This window comes from Balaenoptera ricei, chromosome 1 (genome assembly GCF_028023285.1).
Source record: "Balaenoptera ricei isolate mBalRic1 chromosome 1, mBalRic1.hap2, whole genome shotgun sequence".
In the NCBI taxonomy this organism is placed as follows: domain Eukaryota; kingdom Metazoa; phylum Chordata; class Mammalia; order Artiodactyla; family Balaenopteridae; genus Balaenoptera; species Balaenoptera ricei.
In genome coordinates this window covers 157,138,724-157,163,372 of record NC_082639.1, presented here as the reverse complement: position 1 = coordinate 157,163,372, position 24,649 = coordinate 157,138,724, and the positions used below count along the sequence as shown (strand labels likewise).

The window sequence follows — 24,649 nt, the reverse complement described above, 5'->3', positions numbered from 1 at the left end:
CCTAAAACTTTTGTGTTCTTTCTAGAAATCTTTTGTCCAAATCCTCCAGCTATCCTTAATGGGAAACACACAGGAACTTCTCTGGGAGACATTCCTTATGGAGAAGAAATTGGTTACACATGTGACTCCCACCCAGACAGAAGGATGACCTTCAGCCTCACTGGGGAGAGCACCATCCGCTGCACCAGTGACAGTCAGGGAAATGGGGTTTGGAGTGGCCCTGCCCCTCGCTGTGAACTTTCTGTTCCTAATGGTCAGTGCACATTTCCCCATGCCCTAGAAGGATCAGCATGTCTAAGCCAAACCTCCATATTTCTGTAGTGACAGTCCTTTTTGCTTGTGAATATAGCTTTGTTATAAATATGGGACAGAATTACCTGCCAGGTGAATAACAGATGGCTTTAGATGTGCCACACTCTGTCCCAGTTGGGGGTGTTCTGATGACCCTTCCCTCTGGAGTGATGATTGTGGGATGGTGAAGAGAGGAGAGAGTGGAGAGAATCAGTGAAGCCTAGATTTTATAGGAAATATTTTCAAAGCACTGAAAACAAATGCCAAAGAAAACATTGTTACGCCATCTCTACTGAGTTGTCTTTATACTAGATGGATGGGTGTGCAGAGCAAAAAGCACATGTTGATGTTAGTAATATATTTCAGAATTGATGATGTTGTAGAAATAATTAAGGAAACTCTGATATAGGAATTTATCCTACTTTTGTTATTTCTGAGTTCTGCTCCAGCATGTGACTGTATTTTGTTGACCCTTCATCTCACCTTTAGCCAAGGGAACTCAGGATGCCCTGGAGAAGTGGAATGTAAGGTTGTGCTCTTGACCTCTGTAGCTCATTCCTTTTACATATTAGTCTGGCTTTAAACGACAGTACCAGACAATCAGGTGCACTTGTGGCTGTGATTATCCACACGAGCTCCGTCCTCCAGTGAGGACAGAATGCACTGAATTGGTAGTTTGTGGATCCCAGTGGTATTCCCAACTGATGCAGTTTACAGGTAGAGATTACAGATGGTCCTGTTTAAAGGCTGAGAAGTCTGGCTTTAGAGACTTGGTTTTCCCGCTGATCAGCAAACATTTAGTGTGTTGGGACCTGCCTGCTTTGGGTTTTCTTGTGATTCTAATAGACAGAGATATTATTAGTTGTGTTGGAGTGTTCATACTTCTAAGTTTAACTGAATGTCTTTTCTTGTGTTTTGGAGGGAATTTGTTCTTAGCTTGTCCACATCCACCCAAGATCAACAATGGCCACCACATTGCAGGACATGCCTCTCCATACCTTCCTGGGATGACAGTCAACTACACCTGTGACCCAGGCTACAAGTTGGTGGGAAAGGCCTTCATTTTCTGTACACACCAGGGAACCTGGAGCCTGTTTGATCTTTATTGCAAAGGTATTTGGTATTCTTGCCTGATTTTTATGAAATACTGATGCATGAGGCTAATAAGGCTGAGAGATCACTTCTGAGGGGATCATAAAATGAGTATCAATAGAGTTGGAGAAAAGCAGAAGAAAAGGTAGGAAGCAAGGCTGTCCAAGCACCCTCAACTCTCCCAAATAAGTAGGAAGAACTTTTGGAATTTCCAGTAGTACGATAGACATCAAACACCAATTTTAAATGCTTTATGGGCTTCTAACTAATAAAATATTTCAGCTCTAAAGGACCTGAGAGAATCACAGGTGGTCCTCACAAAAACCCTTAGGAGATTAATAGGAGACTTAGAAGCACACTTTGTTGTGCGGAATATTGAACCTGAAGCATGGTTAAAAGCAATTAATTCCTAGAATTACTGGGTACAAAGCCTCATTACAATCTCCAGGGCTAAAGGTGAGGTGTTTATTTCCTCTCTTCCCTGGAGCAAGTCTGTTTATAAAAATGGCATCTGACTTTAAAATCTTTGTTGGCAATATTCTAAAAAGCTACAAAGTGTGGAAATGAAAATAATATTCTGTGACTAGGCATGATGCTGAGGTCTTTACGAAAGTTATTGGTGTTAGTCTCCAAAACAATCTGATGAGGTGGGATTATTATTTCTGTGATCTTACAGAGGAGGAAATTGAGGTTAAGAGAGATCCAGTAACTAGTCCGTGATCCACAGCTCAGCAGTGGTGGTGCTAGGATTGGACCCCTGCTCAGCCCCTGCATTTGAACACTGCACTGAACACTGTCTCCTTTTTTTAATGGATTCACACTTTACTATATCTCATAATTACAAAAAGAACCTTAAACACGCATTTTTAAGTTTTAAATTCAAGCATTTACAATACACAAAATTAACACCAATTAGGATTTGAGACAAGTTACCACAGGAAACATACAGCAGAGATTGTTTGCACCACTTACTAATTCATCTTCAAACTTAAATAAATAAAACCCGAGATTTGCCAGGACCTATCCAAATCTGTAACAGAAAGATGCAAATTACAAAGTACTGCTTGGTTAGACAAGCCATAACAACTCTAGCTATAAAATGTATTCTCTCAATGTGTTTCATAATGCATTACAGTGGTGAATTTTTAATTAGTTAAAAACTTTTTTCAAATGATGACTTTCTAAAACACTTTGGGTAATAAAATTATATAGTTTTCAGCAATAAAGATTGTGGTAAATTACAGACACTGAAGAAAGTTGTAAGGCAAGAATCGAAATTCTGGTGTACGTTCTGCTTTCAGAACACTGTCTCCTTTCAAATGTAGTTCTTTTGATTTTGCAAAACTATAAGTTAAGTGATTTTGCTTTGTTTGTTTCTTTTCTATTCTTGCTTTTTAGAAATACTAGACTAAGGTCAGGGATGAGGCAAGAGAGATTTCAGACATGCATGTGTTTCTAATGTTGAGCAGTTAGTCCTATGGCTGCTGTGGTTATAGGATCTTAGGGCTCTCCCCAACCTAAATCCTTCTTGTCCTCCTAGCCCTCTGATTTAAGAGATAGAGAAAATTAGGCCCGCCACAGAGACGCTCCTGTGTTTATTTGCAAGAGTAGACTGCACAAAATCAGAGTCCCCATGGCTCTGCAGAAACTGGAAAGCTCGTCCCTCCTTGCTTTAGTTACATAAAGAAATATGAAGATTCAGGGAATAGTTCAAAGATGAATTATAAAAATTGAGACTCTGTGATAGTTCTTCTCCTGAAAATAAGAGGGTAATATTCCATTCTCTTGACAGCTGCTTTCTTCTCATGTAAATAAAATTCATTTTGTCTTAATAACTGTCCTCTTTAAACATGCTTTTTAGCAGTCATTCTCTGTCTTTATCATTAGCAAAATCAGCCAGGGAACTTTCTAAAAATATGGAGTCTTTTTTTGAAAATTGAAATATAATTGATGTGCCATATTATGTTACTTTCACATGTACTACATTGACATTTGCATACTTTATTCAATGACCATCAAAATAAATCTAGTAATCATCTGTCCCCATACAAATTTATTACAATATTATTGACCATATTCCTTATGCTGTGTATTATATCCCTGTGGCTTATTTATTTCATAACTGGAAATTTGTATCTCTTAATTCCCTTTACCTTTCCCACCCACCCCTCTAGAAACCACCCATTTGTTCTCTGTATCTGTGAGTCTGTTATTTTGTTTTGTTTGTTTGTTCTATTTTTTTAGATACTCCATATAAGTGATATCATATGATATTTGTCTTTCTCTGTATGGCTTATTTCACTTACCATAATACCCTCTAGATCCATCTGTGTTGTCACAAATGGCAAGATTTCTTTTTTTTATGGCTGAGGAATATTCCATTGTGTGTGTGTGTGTATATATGTATACCTCATCTTCTTTGGATGAAGAATTCATACATTGATGGACACTCAGGTTGCTTCCATATCTCGGCTATCGTAAATAATGCTGCAATGAACATGGGTATGCATATATCTTTTCAAATTAGTGTTTTTGGTTTCTTAGGGTAAATACCCAGAAATAAAATTTCTAGATCATATGACAGTTCTATTTTTAATTTTTTGAGGAACCTCCATACTGTTTTCCATAGTGATTTCACCAACTTACATTCCCACCAACTGTGTACAAGTTCCCTTTTCCCCACATCCTCGCCAACACTTGTTACTTGTTGTCTTTTTGACGATGGCCATTCTGACAAGTATGCATTGGTATCTCAATATGATTTTGATTTACAGCTCCCTGATGATTAGTGATGTTAAGCATCTTTTCATCTATCTTTTGGCCATCTGTATGTCAGGTCCTCAGACCATTTTTTAATTGGGTTATTTGGGGATTTTTATGTTGATTTGTGTGAGTTCTTTGTATATTTTAGATATTGACCCCCTTATCAGATATATCATTTGCAAATATCTTCTCCGATTCAGTAGGCTGCCTTTTCATTTTGTTGATAGTTTCCTTTGCTGTGCAAAAGCTTTTCAGTTTGTTGTAGTCCCATTTGTTTATTTTTGCTTTTGTTTCCCTTGCCTGAGAAGACATATCCAAAAAAATGTTGCTAAGACTGATGTCAAAAAGTGTACTGCCTATATATTCTTATAGGAGATTTATGGTTTCAGCCTTACACTTAATTCTTTAATCCATTTTGAGTCTATTTTGTATATGGTAAGAAAGTAGTCCAGTTTGATTTTTTTATATGCTGCTGTCCAGTTTTTCCAACACCATTTACTGAAAAGACTGACTTTTCCCAGTTGTACATTATTGCCTACTTTGTCATAAATTAATTGGTTATATAAGTGTGGGTTATTTCTTGGCTTTATATTATGTTCCATTGATATATATGTCTGCTTTTTGTGCCAGTACCATACTGTTTTTATTACTGTAGCTTTTTAGTATTTTTTGAAATCAGGGCGCATGATACCTCCAGCTTTGTCTTCTTTCTCAAAATTGCTTGGCTCTTCAAGGTCTTTTGTGTTTCCATATAAATTTTAGAATTATTTGTTCTAGTTATGTGGAGAATGCCATTGATATTTTGATAGGGATTGCATTGAATCTGTAGATTGCCTTGTGTAATATGGTCATTTGAACAATAGTAATTCTTCCAATCCATGAGAATGGTATATCTTTCCATTTGTTTGTTTTGTCTTCAGTTTCTTTGATCAATGTCTTATAGTTTTCAGAGTACAAGTTTTCAACTCTTTGGTTAGATTTATTCCTTTTTATTTTATTCTTTTTTTTTTTTTTTTTTTTTAATTTTATTCTTTTTGACACAATTGAAAATGGGATTGCTTTTGCAATTTCTCCTTCTGATAGTTCATATTAGTGTATAAAATTGCAAGAGATTTCTGTGTATTAATTTTGTATCCTGCAACTTTACTGAATTCTTTCATTAGTCCTAATAGTTTTCTGGTGACATCTTTAAATTTTTCTACATATAGCATCATGTCATGTGCAAACAGTGACAGTTTTACTACTTCCTTTCTGATTTGGATTCCTTTTATTTATTTTTCTTGTCTGATTACTGAGGCTAGGACTTTCAAACCTATGTTGAATAAAAGTGATGAGAGTGAGCACCCTTGTCTTCTTCCTGATCTTGGGGGAAATGCTTTCAACTTTTCACCATTGAGTATGATGTGAGCTGTGAGCTTGTCATATATGGTCTTTGTTATGTTGCAGTATATTCCCTCTATACCCACTTCGTTCAGCGTTTTTTTAATAAATGGATGTCAGATATTGTCAAAAGCCTCTTCTTCATCTATTGGATGATCATATGATATTTACTCTTTAATTTGTTAACATGGTGTGCCACTTTGATTGATTTTCAGATTGAACCATCCTTGCATCCCTGAGATAAATCCCATTTGATAATGGTAAATTATCCTTTTATTGCATTGTTGAATGCAGTCTGCTAATATTTTGTTGTGGATTTTTGCATCTATGTGTGTTGGACATATTGTCTTTTAATTTCCTTGTGGTATCTTTGCATGGCTTTGGTATCAGGGTGATGCTGACCTTGTAAAATGAATTTAAAAGTATTCCTTCCTCTTCTATTTTTTGGAATAGTTTGAGAAGGATAGGTGTTAAGTCTTTAAATGTTTTGTAGCACTCTCCTGTGAAGCAGTCTGATCCTGGACTTTTGTTTCTTGGGAATATTTTGACTACTGATTCAATTTCATTACTAGTAATCATTCTGTGCCTAGTTTCTATTTCTTCCTGATTCAATCTTGGGAGATTGTACATTTCTAGAACTTTATTTCTTCTAGGTTGTCTGTTTTATTGGTGTCTATTTGTTGCTGTGATCTCTTATGATTCTTTGTATTTCTATGTTGTTGGTTTTAACTACTCCTCTTTCATTTCTGATTATAGTTATTTGGGCCCTTTTTTTTTTTCTGGATGGGTCTGGCAAAAGGCTTATCAATTTTGTCTATCTTTTCAAAGAACCAACTCTTAGTTTCACTAATCCTTTATATATTTTTAAATGTCTATTTCATCTATTTCTGCTTTGACCTTTATTATGTCTTTTTTTCTACTGACTTCGGGTTTTGTTTCTTTTTTCTTTTTCTAGTTCCTTTAGGTATAAGGTTAGCTTGTTTATTGGAGATTTTTCTGGTTTCCTGAGGTAGGCATGTATTGCTTTAAATTTCCATCTTAGAACAGCTTCTGCAGTTCTTTAGATAGTTCTAGATATATATCATAGATTTTGGATCATTGTGTTTCCATTTTCATTTGTCTCCAGGTATTTTTTGATTTCCTCAGTGACCCATTCATTGTTTGGTAGCATATTGTTTAGCTTCCACGTGTCTGTGGTTTTTGCAGTTTTTTTCATATGGTTGATATCTCATCTCATAGTGTTGTGGTCTGAAAACATGCTTGATATGACTTCAGTCTTCTTAAATTTATTGAGACTTTTTTGTGACCTACAATGTGTGATGTATCCTGGAGAATGTTCCACGTGTACCTGAAAAGAATGTGTATTCTGCCACTTTTGGATTAAATGCTCTGTATATATCTATTAATTGCATCTGACCTAATGTGTAATTTAAGGCCAGTGTTTCATTATTGATTTTTTGTCTGAATAATCTGTCCATTGATATAAGTAGGATGCTAAAGTCCCCCCCATTATTGTATTATTGTCAATTTCTCTTTTTATATTTGTTAATATTTGCTTTATATATTTAGGTGCTCCTCTTTGTGGTATGTGTGTGTATATATATATACACAATTGTTATATCTTCTTGTTGGATTGATGCCTTTACCATTGTGTAATGTCCTTATTTGTCTCTAGTTACAGTCTTTGTTTTAAAGTCTATATTTTCTGATATAAGTATTGCCACCCAGCTTTCTTTTCAGTTCCATAAGCATGGAGTATCTTTTTCCATCCCCTCGCTTTTGGTCTGTGTGTGTCCTTACATCTGAAGTTAGTCTCCTATAGGCAGCATCTATCTATATATCTATATCTATCTATCTATCGATCTATCTATCTATCTATCATCTATCTATATCTATCATCTATCTATCTATCTAATCTATCTATCTACAGCCACTCTGTGTCTTTTTTTTTTCCATGTATTTTGCAACTGGAAGTTTGTACCTCTTAATATCCCTCACCTATTTCTTTCCTCACTCCATTTCCCTCCCCTCTGGCAACCACCTGTTTGTTCTCGGTATCTATAACTCTGTTTCTGTTTTCTTATGTTTGTTCATTTGTTTTTTTTTTTTTTAGATTCCACAATAAGTGAAATCATGTAGTACTTGCCTTTCTCTGTCTGACATGTCATTTAGCATAGTACCTTGAGGTCCATCCATGTTGTTGTAAATGGTAAGATATCATTCGTTTTATGCCTCAGTAATACTCCATTGTGTATGTATACCACATCTTCTTTTTCCATTCATTTATTGATGGGTATTTAGGTTGCTTCCATATCTTGGCTTTTGTGAATAATGCTGCAATGAACATAGGAGTGCATATATCTTTTCTAATTAGTGTTTTCATTTTCTTCAGATGAATGCACAGGAGTGGAATTGCTGTCATGCAGTAGTTCTAGTTTTAATTTTTTTTTAATTAATTAATTTATTTATTTTTGGTTTCATTGGGTCTTTGTTGCTGCGTGCAGGCTTTCTCTAGTTGTAGAGACCACGGGCTACTCTTTGTTGTGGTGCGCGTGTTTCTCATTGCAGTGGCTTCTCTTGCTATGGAGCACGGGCTCTAGGCATGCGGGCTTCAGCAATTGTGGCACGCAGGCTCAGTAGTTGTGACTCGTGGGCTCTAGAGTGCAGGCTCAGTTGTTGTGGCACACGGGCTTAGTTGCTCTGCAGCATGTGGGATCTTCCCACACCAGGGCTCAAACTCACGTACCCTGCATTGGCAAGCAGAGTCTTAATCACTGCACCACCAGGGAAGTCCCTAGTTTTTAGTTTTTTGAGAAATCTTCATACTGTTTTCCACAGTGGGTACAATTTACATTCCCAACAACAGTGCATGAGAGTTCCCTTTTCTCCACATCCTTGCTAACACTTGTTATTTGTTTCTTTTGCTATTAGCCATGCTGACAGGTGCTAGGAGATATCTCACTATGGCTTTGATTTGCATTTCTCTGATGATTAATGATGCTGAGCATCTTCTCACATGCCTGCTGGCCATCTGTATGTATTCTTTGGAAAAATGTCTATTCAGATCCTCTGCCCATTTTTTAATCTGATTGTTTGTTTTTTTGATGTTGAGTTGTATGAGTTCTTTGTATTTTTCACCCTTTCTTTGTCTTTTGATTGGAGCATTTAGTCCATTTACATTTAAAGTAATTATTCATAGACATGGACTTATTGCCATTTTGTTAATTTTGGGGGATTGTTTTGTTGTGTAGTTCTTCTTTCTTCTTTTCCTCTCCTCTTTTGCAATTTGATGACTTTCTTTAGCATTATGTTTGGATTCCTTTCTCTCTTTTTTTGTTTGTATCTATTATAGGTTTTGGTTTGTGGCCACCATGAGGTTCATCTATAATAGCTATCTATCTATCTATCTATCTATCTTCTATCTATCTATCATCTATGATTACATATAGATGTATATATGATTAATTGATGATCTCTTAAGTTCGAATGTATTCTAAAACCCTGCATTTTTACTCCCCCCCAACAATGTTGAATATTTTTGGTGTCATATTTTACATCTTTTTGTTTTGTGTGTCCCTTAGCTACTTATTTTGTATATAGATGATTTCCCTACTTTTGTCTTTTAACCTTCCTGCTAGCTTTATAAATAGTTGATCTACTATTTTGCCTTTACCAGTGAGATATTTTCTTTCATAATTTTCACATTTCTAATTGTGGCCTTTTCTTTTCCACTTAAAGAAGTTCCTTTAACGTTTCTTGTAAAACCAGTTTAGTGGTGCTGACTCTTTCAGTTTTTATTTGTCTGTAAAACTCTCCTTCAAATATGAGTGATAACTTTGCCAGGTAGAGTATTCTTGTTTGTAGATTTTCCCCTTTTATCATTTGATTATATTGTGCCATTCCCTTCTGGCCCGCAAAGTTTCTGTTAAAGAGTCAGCTGATATTCTTATGGAGGTTCCCTTGTACATAACTAGTTGCTTTTCTCTTGCTGTTTTTAATATTCCCTCTTAATCTTTCACTTTTTGCCATTTTAATAGTATGTGTTTTGGTGCAAATCTCTTTGGGTTCATCTTGTTTGTGATTCTCTGTACTTCCTTACTTGGGTGTCTGTTTCCTTCCCCAGGTTAAGAAAGTGTTCCACTATTATTTCTTCAAATAAGTTCTCTGCCCCTTGGTCTCTGTCTTCTCCTTCTGGGACCCCCACCATGTGAATGTTAGTATGCTTGATATTGTTCCAGAGGTTTCTTAAACTATCCCCATTTAAAAAAACTTTTTTCTCTTTTCTGTTCAGCTTAAGAGATTTCCATAACTTTTTCTTTCAGATCACTGATCTATTCCTCTGCATCATCTAATCTACTGTTGATTCCTTCTAGTGTATTTTTTATTTCAGTTATTGTATTCTTCAGCTTTGTTTGGTTCTTCTTTATATTTTCTATTCCTTTGTTAAACTTCTCACTGTGCTCATCCATTCTTCCCCTGAGTTCAGTGAGTATCTTTATGACCATTACCTTGAACTCTTTATCATGTAGATTTCTTATCTCCAATTCAGTTATTTCTTTTTCGGAAATTTTGTCTTGTTCAATCATTTGGAACATACACCTCTGTTTCTTCATTTTGCCCAATATTCAGTGTTTATATCTGTGTGTTAAGTTGGTCCATTTTGTTTCCTGATCTTGAAGAAGTGCCCATGGTAGGAAACATCCTGTGGTTCCATTAGCATGCTCCCCTCTGGTCATGAAAGCTATATGTTCTATGGGTGCCCCCTATGTGCGATGCTTGTGCCCTTCTTTTGTGGTGGTACCAACTACTGTGGGCATACTGGTATGTGAGGCTGACAGTTAGCCAAGTTGGCTGCTAGGCCATGCTTTGTACAGTAGCTGTGGGCCCACTGGAGGGCTGGGTAAGCTTCCTTCCTGGTTGGCTGCACACCCAGGGGGATGTGGGGCTGATGCTGGCCCACTGAAGGGTAGGACTGTGTCCCTGTGTGGCTGTCTGCATTGTCTGGTGGTGGTGGTGGGCTCAGCATTGGTGCTGGCCCACTGGTATGAGTGGCTGGGTCCCCATGGGGCTGTCTACATGACCCTGGGGGCTCAGGGCTCATGCGAGCCCACCGGAGGTCAGGACCAGGTCCCTATGTGGCTGTCTGCATGACCCAGAGGGACTCAGGGCAGGTGCTGACCTGCTGGTGGGTGGGGCCAGGTCCCCACATGGCTGTGTACATGTCTGGGTTGGGTTGGGCTGGTACAGGCCCACTGGTGGTGGTAAGCCTCCAGCACTAATAGGCTAGAGGGAGGATTTCCAAATGGCATTTGCTAGCACTGGTGTTATCTTGGTAGAATGAGCTCCCCAGAATGGCTGCTAACAGTGTCTAAGGGGAATCCCAGTTGCCTGCTGCCTCTCTGGGAGGCTCTTCAAGATCAGCAAGTAGGTCGGACTGAAGCTCTTTTCAAACTACTGCCTCTGTGCTGGGACTCGGAGCATATGAGACTTTGCACGTGCCCTATAAGAGTGACATTTTTGTTTCCTATAACCCTCTGGCACTCTCGAACATAAGCCCCACTGGGTTTCAAAGCTAGGTGTTGTGGGGGCTCATCTCCCTGGAGCAGGACCCCTGGCTGGGGAGCCCAGTGAAGGGCTCAGACTCCTCACTCCTCGGGGAGGACCTTTATGATTGTGATATTCTTCCCATTTGTGGGTCACCAACTAAGGCTGTGGGTCTTCACTATACCATATCTCTGCCTCTCCTACTCATCTCATTATGGTTCCTTCTTTATCTCTTTAGTTATGGAAATTTGTTTTTCTGCTAGTATTCAGGTCATTTTCATAGTTAGTTGCTCTGTAAGTAGTTGTAATTTTGGTGTGTCCATAGGAGAAGGTGAGTTCAGGGTCTTCCTATGCTACCATCTTGGACACCTTTCCCTAAAAAGACAGATTCTTAAATTCCATTTCCAAGGGCTTCCCTGGTGGCACAGTGGTTGAGAATCTGCCTGCCAATGCAGGGGACACGGGTTCGAGCCCTGGTCTGGGAAGATCCCACATGCTGCGGAGCAACTAAGCCCGTGAGCCACAACTACTGATCCTGCGCGTCTGGAGCCTGTGCCCCGCAACAAGAGAGGCCGTGATAGTGAAAGGCCCGCGCACCGCGATGAAGAGTGGCCCCCGCTTGCCGCAACTAGAGAAAGCCCTCGCACAGAAACGAAGACCCAACACAGCCAAAAATTTAAAAAAAAAAAAAAAAAATTCCATTCCCAAGAACTCTCTTTCTGACATGTTGAGGCAGAGTCCAGAGGTCTATTTTTAACAAACCCATCAGAATATTTTGATGTAGCAGGACCACAGACCATATTTTGAGAAATGCCACTTTACCCTGTTGGTTCTTATTTTAAAAAGAGAACTTAGGCTAATTTTGAGACCATTACAACTGAAAAGCAGGCTTTGCTTGGAAGGTATCAGTGGCAAGGCAGAGAAGGAAAGCAAAACAAAGGATGGGCTTGTTGGCCTAAAACAAATAGACTGCCAGTTATTTCTCCAGCAGAAATGGTCTTGCTTGGGATCGGCAGAGAATTGCGGTTTGAGGTCTGCAGCCATGGTGAGCCACATGCAAGTCCCAGCATAGCAAAGGAAGGAGAACTCTTTTAACAGAAGGGAAAAGGAAGTTGTAAGGGCTCTAGCAAACAAAGAGTCCATGACTTTTCCTTGCTGATTTGCTGCCAGGAAAGAAGAGGAGTCTTTCTTCTTGCTGTTGAGCTCTGCTGTCATCACAGGGTGTGAAAGCTCCCCCTTCTGGTCTCCAGACTCTATTTAATTATTTAATTTAAGGTTTCTATTTATTAATTTTTACAAGGTAAATGAGATAAAATTAAGTAGAAAATTAATACCTTAAATTCAGAATCATAATTTATTAATTGCTTTGTTCTATGTATAGAAATGAGCCAGAAATATGCATTTATTCAAGAGACAAAATACCCGTATTATTTGTATACCTAAAGAGAGTTAAAATGATATTCCTGTTTTCTTATGGTGTGGCCCAAGTGGTTCCAAGGCTGGAACATGGCTATCCTAATTCCTAACCTTTCCACAACTTTCCTGTTGAAGAGTTAACAATAATTTAAAGTATGATAATTTAAAATAATTATAAGCAATACATTTATATTCCCTTGCTTTACATAAAAAGGGAAGTCAGAGAATTTTAAATAATAAGATGTTGTAGGAGAGGTATCAATAATTTTTGATGGAAGACATGACTCATCTTTGCTAAAAGCAAAGTTTCAACTAACAATTAACAATAAAATATCAATTTCTTTTTTTATTTTTCTAATTTCAGAAGTAAATTGTAGCCTCCCACAGATTATGAATGGAATCCAGAAGGAATTGAAAATGAGAAAAGTATATCACTCTGGAGATAATGTAACTTTGGAGTGTGAAGATGGGTATACTCTGGAAGGCAGTCCCTGGAGTCAGTGCCAGGAGGATGACCTGTGGGACCCTCCTCTGGCCATATGTACCTCTCGTAAGTGCAAGTGCAAGGAATGTAGGTCCTTCCCAGCCATGGTTACTGTTCATTCATTCATCTATACTGACACTGAATGTGGTGGTGTGCCATATGGTGTGCATTAGCTAAGAGCTAGGGAGTGCAGTAAGAGTCCCTAATTCTTCCACCAAAGCCCTTAGCAATGAGAATAAGGCAAGCCTTGCTCCTCACACTTCTTAACCCATCCATCTCTCCTCAGGCCCCCCTCTGAACCTTTTTGCCCATTATCACTCTATTGCTGCATACATTGCACAGTAATAATTTGATTACATCCTATGGGTCTTAAAATTCAGTAGCAGATTAGTGGTAGAGCAGGCCTTCAGGAATGTTTTCAGCATGAGTCGAGGATCACCTTCCAACTTGCAGAGACTAGCTGGTCGGTCTCCCGCACTGGTGTAGACTACAGGATTTTAACCTGGTACATTGGATACAGTGATTTAGGAATCATGTGTCATTGAGATCTGTAGAAGGGTAACCTTCTGCTGGTAACTAGAGGGTGATGTAAAATAGAAAATCCTAAACCTTAAACTTGTACACATCAAGTAACAGATGGGCAAAATGAATAATGAATAACCTTCCTTAATCTGAATTAGTCTTAGCCTTCTCTTCGCCCCCATTCTTATCACTCTTACTTAAAATATGTGGTTGAACACCAAAATTGTTCAAGATACAATTTTTCTACAGTTAATGCCTTAAATGCAATAACAAAGCTCACTCACGAATAATATTTCTGAATTATAAACTTGACACTCCCTTAATATCAAATTATATTCATTTCTTTGGCAAAAAGATCACTGCCTATCTGAATGCCTTTTGAGTATTCTAACCATGTGGCTGTGAGAGACAGAAAATTCACATAATTTGGGGGGACTGACCTGCCAGATATTAAAATAGAAAGTCACAATACATAAATCATTTTATATCACCGAAAATAGACTTATCTTTATTAAAAATGGAATAAAGTAGATATTAATAAAATAGAGCTCAGTATAAATAGAAATTAAAGTATCTTACAGAAAACAATCTAATAACGGAGACATCATCAATCCAAGGGGAAGAAAAAGATGATCAAATAGTATACGTAGCACTGAAAAAATTTGGAACCTTTCTTTTTATCTTACAATAAATACCAGATGTAATAAATAGTTAAAAGTTTTAAAAGTCAACATAGGAAAGCTAAAGTAGAAAAGGAAAAAAAAGAAGATAAAACAGCTAGAAAAAGAAAAACAACTTTTGGAACTTTTTGATATGATAGAGAAAATTATAAAAGGGCAACAAATTTGACTTAGAACTTATGAACTTTGAAAAGTAAATAAGAAAGCAGTAGACAGATGAGAAATATGTTTAAAATATAATGAAGGGTTAATAGTGTTATACACGTAGCAGTAGTGGTGGTTGTGGTAATAATAAAGGTTATAAAAGTTAACATATGTTGAGCACTTAATTCAACTGTTCAAAGATTAAATAGATATTCTATAACTATGTAAAAACTTAGATGCATGAGAAAATGTACTAGAGGGGAATGTACTAAACTATTTCAGGATAGTAGGATTATGGATGATATTTTTCTTTTGTTCTGTTTTATAAACTTTCTGCTCTAATTATACTACTTTTATGACAAAACAGTAATTTTTAAAGAAAAAAACAGACTTTGCTGAGTACACAAAATAATATGAGATTGTGTGAGTAAAATCAATGGCTTTTTATATTAGAAAAAATTAAGAATCTGTACAGAAAAAATCAGGATGAATTATAACTGGCTGAGAGCTCCTGTTTGATCATGTTGTGTGCCAGACTGATGTTTTTTGTGGCTTTTGCTTCCTTTTAGGCACGAGTGATGATCTCATAGTTGGTAAGTTTTATGAAGGGTTTGCTGAGGAAACATCCTTAACAGTAGGTATCCACTGATAATAAATGAAATGTAAAAAGAGAGATCAAAATATCCTAGACTGCAATTTTAATTAGAAAGAAAAGAATAATGAATTCAGGCCATAGTGTAGCAAAACTGGTATCCTTATATGCATATAGAGTGAGTGTCCTTTATCAAAGTTTCTATGCTATCTTTGAACCATTATAAAAAAAGAACCATTCTTCCTATTTTAATGTGTCTGGAGAAGGCAACTTGCTCTTTAGTTTATAACCTGGGAATAGTCTTCAGGATGGTAGTCGTGCCCATTTGCATAAATTGAAAGCCACAAAGACCAATTTTCTAAGCCCATTTCTGTGATCTGCCTATGTGAGAGGAATAGTTTTGTGGTAGAATTTCTAAGAGATTCAGTAGAGTCTGCTGCATAGAGTAACTCGCGCCTTGTGCCTCACACAAGAGATGTGTGCAGGGTCATGGCAAGCTGAGCAGAGGCGCTCCAGTGCTTGTTCTCACCCACTTGTTGAAATGCTGCTGTTGGACAAAGGTCACAAACTTCTTTCTCACTGATCATTTATAACCCTGTGGTAATAAGACTAATATGCTAGATTAAACCAGGAACAGAGGGGAAATCTTAAAGATAAGCCTGTGGGGGGTGTTTTTTAAAAACAGAATTTATACTTACTTTTTAAAAACTCATTAAGACACAGTTTGAAACCTACAGGTTATATTTTCCATGCATTTAATTACCATGTTTTACTGCCTAGGCATGTTCCTTGGTATGATCCTCTTGATTTTACCCATCATTGCTTCCTGTTTGATAATTCTAAAGTGCAAAAAAGGGTAAGTACAGCCATATTCTCCTAGAATATGTTTATAACTCTATTTGCTGCTTCTTGGAAGCCAAAGAGATGTAAAAGGTGTTGACCTAAAACAAATAGACTGCCAGTTATTTCTCCAGCAAAAATGGGTTTATTTGGGATCAGCAGAGAATAGCAATTTGAGGTCTGCAACAACGGAGAGTCATATGCAAGTCCCTGCACGGCAAGGGAAGGAGAGTGCTTTTCTTGGGAGGAAAAGGAAGTTGGGAGGGATGTAGTAAACAAAGAGTCCATGGCTTTTCATTGGCTGAGCCCATGCCAGGAAAGAAGAGGAATCTTTCTTTTTCCTGCTGGTCTCTGTTGTCTTCCCAGTGCAGGAGAACTCCCCCTTCTGGTCCCCCAACTCTATTTATTTGAGGTTTTGGGGGATTAATCTTTTACAAAGGAAACCTCAAAAAAGAAGTACTACATAAACAGAGGTGATAATTCTTATAAAGAAGGCTGATGACACATATTAGGCATAAAGAAGTATTCACACTATTATAAACAACAAAATTCAGCTGGGTAAATTTGAAGATCTAATTGGCTTTATTAAAAGATTCATGGATTGGGCAGCATCCCACTTAGTAACTAGAAGGATGCACAGAGGAGTTGTACAAATGGAAGGTTTTCATAGGAAGAAGGGTGGGGCAAAGGAGCTATTAGGGAAAAAAGGATTATTTTAAAATCAGGACATCTTCCTTGGGGGCAGGGCAGAGGTGTTAGACAGCAAGGATTTATGAAATTGATTGCCTCTTCTTCCTCTGGGAAGTGGAGAGGACCTACATAACAGATTACCTCACTGATGTTGAACAGAAAATTTCAGACTGGTTGATTAAGATTAATTTCTGCAGAAGGTCAAAACTGCAATTAAGTCTTGGGATCAAATGATTCCATTTTGGGTCTGTTACTTTCTTTAAAGAAATATATATGATACTAGGAACACTTTCTTTAAAAGCTTAGAATTTATGAAGGACTCAAATTTTGCAAAAGAGAAAATAGAAGGAATTTTTAAAGTGTGTTGATGAGAATGTTGGTATCCTTGTTTTGCTAAAACATTTCAGACTCCGACCTCTATACACTGACCCTATCAGGGCACTAGAAGTTAGAAAGTGTGTCCCACTGGCACACATACCCAGGCTGCCAGTGTGGAAGAATTAAGGTTTTGCATGGGTATTTTTAAAAAATAATAATCTTGGAGATTGGTTCAAGATGGCGGAGTAGAACGACATGCTCTCACTCCCTTTTGCAAGAACACCGGAATCACAACTAACTGCTGAACAATCATCAACAGGAGAACACTGGAACTCACCAAAACAGACCCCACATGCAAAGACAAAGGAGAAGCCACAATGAGATGGTAGAACGGGTGCAATCACAATAAAATCAAATCCCATAGCCGCTGGGTGGGTGACTCACAAACTGGAGAACACTTATACCACAGAAGTCCACCCACTGGAGTGAAGGTTCTGAGCCCCACGTCAGGCTTCCAAACCTGGGGGTCTGGCAATGGTAGGAGGAATTCCTAGAGAATCAGACTTTGAAGGCTAGCAGGATTTGATTGCAGGATTTTGACAGGACTGGGGGAAACAGAGACTCCACTCTTGGATGGCACACACAAAGTAGTGTGTGCATTGGGACCCAGGGGAAGGAGCAGTGACGCCATAGGAAACTGAACCAGACCTACCTGATAGTGTTGGAGGGTCTCCTGCAGAGGTGGGGGGTGGCTGTGCCTCACCATGAGGACAAGGACACTGGCAGCAGAAGTTCTGGGAAGTACTCCTTGGAGTGAGCCCTCCCAGAGTCCACCATTAGCTCCACCAAAGAGCCCAGCTAGGCTCCAGTGTTGGGTCGCCTCAGGACAAAAAACCAACAGGGAAGGAACCCAGCCTCATGCATCAGCAGGCAAGAAGATTAAAATTTTACTGAGCTCTGCCTGCCAGAGCAACAGTCAGCTCTACCCCCCACCAGTCCCTCCCATCAGGAAACTTCCACAAGCCTCTTAGATATCCTCATCCACCAGCGAGCAGACAGCAGAAGCAAGAAGAACTACAATCCTGCAGCCTGTGGAACAAAAACCACATTCACAGAAAGATAGACAAGATGAAAAGGCAGAGGGCTGTGTACCGGATGAAGGAACAAGATAAAACCCCAGAAAAACAACTAAATGAAATGGAGATAGGCAATCTTCCAGAAAGAGAATTCAGAATAATGTTAGTGAAGATGATCCAGGACCTCGGAAAAAGAATGGAGGCAAATATCAAGAAGACGCAAGAAATGTTTAATAAAGATCTAGAAGAATTAAAGAACAAGCAAACAGAGATGAACAATACAATCACTGAAATGAAAACTACACTAGAAGGAATCAATAGCAGAATAACTGAGGCAGAAGAATGGATAAGTGACATGGAAGACAGAAGGGTGGAATTCACTGCTGCAGAAGAGAATAAAGAAAAAAGAATGAAAAGAAATGAAGACAGCTGAAGAGACTTCTGGGACAACATTAAACGCAAGAACATTCGCGTTATAGGGGTCTCAGAAGGAGAGGAGAGAGAGAAAGGACCAGAGAAAATATTTGAAGAGATTAGAGTGGAAAATTTCCCTAACATGGGAAGGGAAATAGCCACCCAAGTCCATGAAGTGCAGAGAGTCCCATACAGGATAAACCCAAGGAGAAACACACTGAGACACATAGTAATCAAATTGGCAAGAATTAAACACAAAGAAAAATTATTGAAAGCAGCAAGGGAAAAATGACAAATTACATACAAGGGAACTCCCATAAGGTTAACAGCTGATTTCTCAGCAGACACTCTACAAGCCAGAAGGGAGTGGCATGATATACTTAAAGTGATGAAAGGGAAGAAACTACAACCAAGATACTCTACCCAGCAAGGATCTCATTCAGATTCGATGGTGAAATCAAAAGCTTTACAGACAAGCAAAAGCTAAGAGAATTCAGCACCACCAAACCAGCTCTACAACAAATGCTAAAGGAAATTCTCTAAGTGGGAAACACAAGAGAAGAAAAGGACCTACAAAAACAAACCGAACACAATAAAGAAAATGGAAATAGGAACATACATATCAATAATTACCTTAAACGTGAATGGATTAAATGCTCCAACCAAAAGACACAGGCTTGCTAAGTGGATTCAAAAACAAGACCCATATATATGCTGTCTACAAGAGACCCACTTCAGACATAGGGACACATACAAACTGAAAGTGAGGGGATGGAAAAAGATATTCCATGCAAATGGGAATCAAAAGAAAGCTGGAGTAGCAATACTCATATCAGATAAAATAGACTTTAAAATAAAGAATATTACAAAAGACAAGGAAGGACACTACATAATGATCAAGGGATCAATCCAAGAAGGAGATATAACAATTATAAATATATATGCACCCAACATAGGAACACTTCAATACATAAGGCAACTGCTAACAGCTCTAAAAGAGGAAATCGACAGTAATACAATAATAGTGGGGACTTTAACACCTCACTTACACCAATGGACATATCATCCAAACAGAAAATTAATAAGGAAACACAAGCTTTAAATGACACAATAGACCAGATAGATTTAATTGATATTTATAGGACATTCTATCCCAAAACAGCAGATTAGACTTTCTTCTCAAGTGCACACGGAACATTCTCCAAGAAAGATCATATCTTGGGTCACAAATCAAGCCTCAGTAAATTTAAGAAAATTGAAATCATATCAAGCATCTTTTCTGACCACAACGCTATGAGATTAGAAATCAATTACAGGGAAAAAACCGTAAAAACACAAACACATGGAGGCTAAACAATATGTTACTAAATAACCAAGAGATCACTGAAGAAATCAAAGAGGAAATCAAAAAATACCTACAGACAAATGACAATGAAAACACGACAATCCAAAACCTATGGGATGCAGCAAAAGAAGTTCTAAGAGGGAAGTTTATAGCTTTACAAGTCTACCTCAAGAAACAAGAAAAATCTCAAATAAACAATCTAACCTTACACCTAAAGGAACTAGAGAAAGAAGAACAAACAGAACACAAAGTTCGCAGAAGGACAGAAATCATCAAGATCAGAGCAGAAATAAATGAAATAGAAACAAACAAAACAATAGCAAAGATCAATAACACTAAAAGCTGGTTCTTTGAGAAGATAAACAAAATTGATAAACCATTCGCCAGATTCATCAAGAAAAAGAAGGATAGGACTCAAATCAATAAAATTAGAAATGAAAAAGGAGAAGTTACAACAGACACTGCAGAAATACAGAGCATCCTAGGAGACTACTACAAGCAACTCTATGCCAATAAAATGGACAACCTGGAAGAAATGCACAAATTCGTAGAAAGGTATAACCTTCCAAGACTGAACCAGGAAGAAACAGAAAATATGAACAGACCAATCACAGTAATGAAATTGAAACTGTGATTTAAAATCTTTCAACAAAGTCCAGGACCAGATGGCTTCAAAGGTGAATTCTATCAAACATTTAGAGAAGAGCTAACACCCATCCTTCTCAAACTGTTCCAAAAAATTGCAGAGGAAGGAACACTCCCAAACTCATTCTATGAGGCCACCATCACCCTAATACCAAAACCAGACAAAGATACTACAAAAAAAGAAAATTACAGACCAATATGACTGATGAATATAGATGCAAAAATCCTCAACAAAATACTAGTAAACAGAATCCAACAACACATTAAAAGGATCATACACCATGATCAAGTGGGAGTTATCCCAGGGATGCAAGGATTCTTCAATACACGCAAATCAATCAGTGTGATACACCATATTAACAAATTGAAGAATAAAAACCATATGATCATCTCAATAGATGCAGAAAAAGGTTTTGACAAAATTCAACACCCATTTATGATAAAAACTCTCTGGTAAGTGGGCATAGAAGGAACCTACCTCAACATAATAAAGGCCATATATGACACACCCACAGCAAACATCATTCTCAATGGTGAAAAACTGAAAGCATTTCCTCTAAGATCAGAACAAGACAAGGATGTCCACTCTCACCACTATTATTCAACATAGTTTTGGAAGTCCTAGCCATGGTAATCAGAGAAGAAAAAGAAATAAAAGGAATACAAATTGGAAAAGAAGAAGTAAAACTGTCACAGTTTGCAGATGACATGATACTATACGTACAGAATCCTAAAGATGCCACCAGAAAACTACTAGAGCTAATCAATGAATTTGGTAAAGTAGCAGGACACAAAATTAATGCACAGAAATCTCTTGCATTCCTATACACTAATGATGAAAAATCTGAAACAGAAATTAAGGAAACACTCTCATTTACCATTGCAACAAAAAGAATAAAATACCTAGGAATAAACCTACCTAAGTAGACAAAAGACCTGTATACAGAAAACTATAAGACACTGATGAAATAAATTAAAGATGATACCAGCAGATGGAGAGATATACCATGTTCTTGGATTGGAAGAATCAACATTGTGAAAATGACTATACTACCCAAAGCAATCTAAAGATTCAATGCAATCCCTATCAAATTACCAATGGCATTTTTTACAGAACTAGAACGAAAAATCTTAAAATTTGTATGGAGACACAAAGACCCCAAATAGCCAAAGCAGTCTGGAGTGTAAAAACAGAGCTGGAGGAATCAGACTCCTTGACTTCAGACTATACTTCAAAGCTACAGTAATCAAGACAATATGGTACTGGCACGAAAACAGAAATATAGATCAATGGAACAGGATAAAAAGCCCAGAGATAAACCCACGCACCTATGGTCAACTAATCTATGACAAAGGAGGCAAGGATATACAATGGAGAAAAGACAGCCTCTTTAATAAGTGGTGCTGGGAAAACTGGACAGCTACATGTAAAAGAATGAAATTAGAACACTCCTTAACACCATACACAAAAATAAACTCAAAATGGATTAGAGACCTAAATGTAAGACCAGGCACTATAAAACTCTTAGAGGAAATCATAGGCTGAACACTCTTTGACATAAATCACAGCAAGATATTTTTTGATCCATCTCCTAGAGTAATGGAAATAAAAACAAAAATAAACAAATGGGACCTAATGAAACTTCAAAGCTTTTGCACAGCAAAGGAAACCATACACAAGACGAAAAGACAACCCTCAGAATGGGAGAAAATATTTGCAAACGAATCAACAGATAAAGGATTAATCTCCAAATTATATAAACAGCTCATGCAGGTCAATATTAAAAAAACAAAGAACCCAATCCAAAAATGGGCAGAAGACCTAAATAGACATTTCTCCAAAGAAGACATACAGGTGGCCAAGAGGCACATGAAAAGCTGCTCAACATCACTAATTGTTAGAGAAATGCAAATCAAAAGTACAATGAGTTATCACCTCACACCAGTTAGAACAGGTATCATCAGAAAATCTACAAACAACAAATGCTGGAGAGGGTGTGGAGAAAAGGGAACCCTCTTGCACTGTTGGTGGGAATGTAAATTGATACAGCCACTCTGGAGAACAGTATGGAGGTTCCTTAAAAAACTAAAAATTGAATTACCATATGATCCATCATTCCCACTACTGGGCATATACCCAGACAAAACCATAATTCAAAAAGACATATGCACCCCAATGTTCATTGCAGCACTATTTACAATAGACAGGTCATGGAAGCAACCTAAATGCCCATTGACAGACGAGTGGATAAAGAAGATGTGGTACATATATACAATGGAATATTACTCAGCCATAAAAATGAACGAAATTGGGACATTTGTAGAGACATGGATGCATCTAGAGACTGTCATACAGAGTGAAGTAAGTCAGAAAGAGAAAAACAAATAACGTATATTAACGCATATATGTGGAACCTAGAAAATGGTACAGATGAACCGGTTTGCAGAGCAGAAATTGAGACTCAGAAGTAGAGAAAAAACTTATGGACACGAAGAGGGAAAAGCAGCGGGGGTGGTCAGGGGGGTGGTGTGCTGAATTGGGCGATTGGGATTGACATGTATACACTGATGTGTATAAAATTGATGACTAATAAGAACCTGTTGTATAAATAAATAAATAAAATAAAATAAAACTAATAATAATCTTTTATAAACACCATTTATTTTTTAAACTTGCCCAAACCTTGCAAGGATTCAGACCTAAATAAAGAAATGTTTTTGACTGGGAAGAGAACATACACAGCTTGTGTACTAGTTGATTTAATTATAACAAAATCAGTGAGGTCAAAGTCAATGAGATATGAGCAAACTATATCCACGAGAAACAGTTTGAACTTTAAATGAAGAGTTTTCTATAGCAAACGTTCTCAGCAAATACAGTGTCCTAAAGAAGCGTTACAGAAATTGAAGTTTTGATATGCACAGAGGATGCCAATATAGACTTTAAAAACAACAAAGTATCACAGCAGAACTTGTTGCAAACAATCTATCCATTTCCTGCCTCTCCCTGCATTGTCCTTTCTCACACTCCTTAAATTCTCTCTTGTCTTCTTGGTCTTCACTACACTCCTCACTATGCCCTTCCCCAGACGATGAGCTACTTGTGAACAGGGACCACCTACAAGGGACTCAAAATAATTTTATTTAATGACTTTTGATCTCCACTTTTACAGTAGTCAAGACTAGTAGTAAGAATAGCAATAGCTAACACGTTGTTTACAACATGCTTTACCATTTGTGGTCTTCTTTGGCCCTCAAAGCAACTCTGTGAAGTAGGTAGACCCTATAATATTATTAACCCAAAGCAGAGAAGCCTCTGAGATGCAGAGAAATTCAGTGACTTGCTTAAAATCATATCAGTGGGAAGTTGTTAAGAGTTAAGGCTCTAGTCCGAGTTATCTGAAGCAAAATCATGAACCCTTTCCCACATTCTGTTGATAATTTTCTTTGCCCATTTCTGACTCTGCTTTTGTATCACTGAATTTCAGTATCTAGAACTGTGTATAGTACAGGGTTGAAATATTTCCTCTTTCTTTCAATAATCCTTTTTTTCTCCCTCTATTTTATTGGATTTGTCTTAGCTACTCTGGTATAATGAGTCAGTATCTTTCTAGAGAATGGTAGGCAAACTCTCATTTTTCACTATTAGCCTACAAGAGAATTATAATATTTCTGTAAGGGCCTCTGTCTTATTAAGGTTTAGTGACAATTTTCCTATTTGTTCATGCAAAGTTTTTTTCTGTGATATAACCTCACTGGCTTGACATTTCACTAGTTTTGTTTTAAAAAAGGTCTTATCTGCACACTTGGTATTTTACTATGTATTTACTACCTCAATAATTTGTGACAAATGTTAAGCAAGATAAGTCATGCACTGATCACTGAGAAATAATAGATTCCTCCATTCAGAGCCCAATAATCCTTACCTGTTGTTTTTGCCTCTAATTCGCTCCAATTTCTATACAAAACAGCCCCTTGTCCACATTCAGATAAAGCCTTAAGTCTTCATTAGTATTATGCATAGAGTTCAAAATTATTAAGGCCGCTCTCTGGAAAGGCTCGCTGCATTACCCTATATTCACATTAGCCACCATCAACCACTTGCACAGCCATTCTTTGAACACGTACTCACTAAGGTTGTATCCTATCGTACCCCATGTACCACTCAGCATCCAAGACCACTTTCAGGCCATTACTCACCTAACCACCTAGTCACTGCTCCTTGGACGCCCATCCAGCATGGCTGTCCAGCCCTCTACGCTTCCTCATGCATGAATCTCAAGTTGCCCTTCCTCATCCTGTGGACACTTTGCTCCTGACTCACAGTCTCCTCTTTGTCTCAAGTGGTGCCACCATCTAACCTCCATGAGAGTGTCAAGAGGAATAATGAGGAAGTACTGGGAAGTGGTGGAA

At 37.7% G+C, this 24,649-nt stretch overlaps 1 protein-coding gene across 1 annotated transcript in view; it reads left to right on the top strand.

Moving 5' to 3' along the window:
* The window catches only part of CR1 (complement C3b/C4b receptor 1 (Knops blood group)), a 124,733-nt gene that overhangs the window by 98,741 nt on the left and 1,343 nt on the right, over positions 1-24,649 (top strand). Inside the window, exons 21-24 of the mRNA XM_059932923.1 lie at positions 26-253; positions 12,851-13,036; positions 14,886-14,909; positions 15,689-15,764. Coding sequence (XP_059788906.1) covers positions 26-253; positions 12,851-13,036; positions 14,886-14,909; positions 15,689-15,764 — 514 coding nt within the window. The remainder of the gene's footprint in view (positions 1-25; positions 254-12,850; positions 13,037-14,885; positions 14,910-15,688; positions 15,765-24,649) is intronic.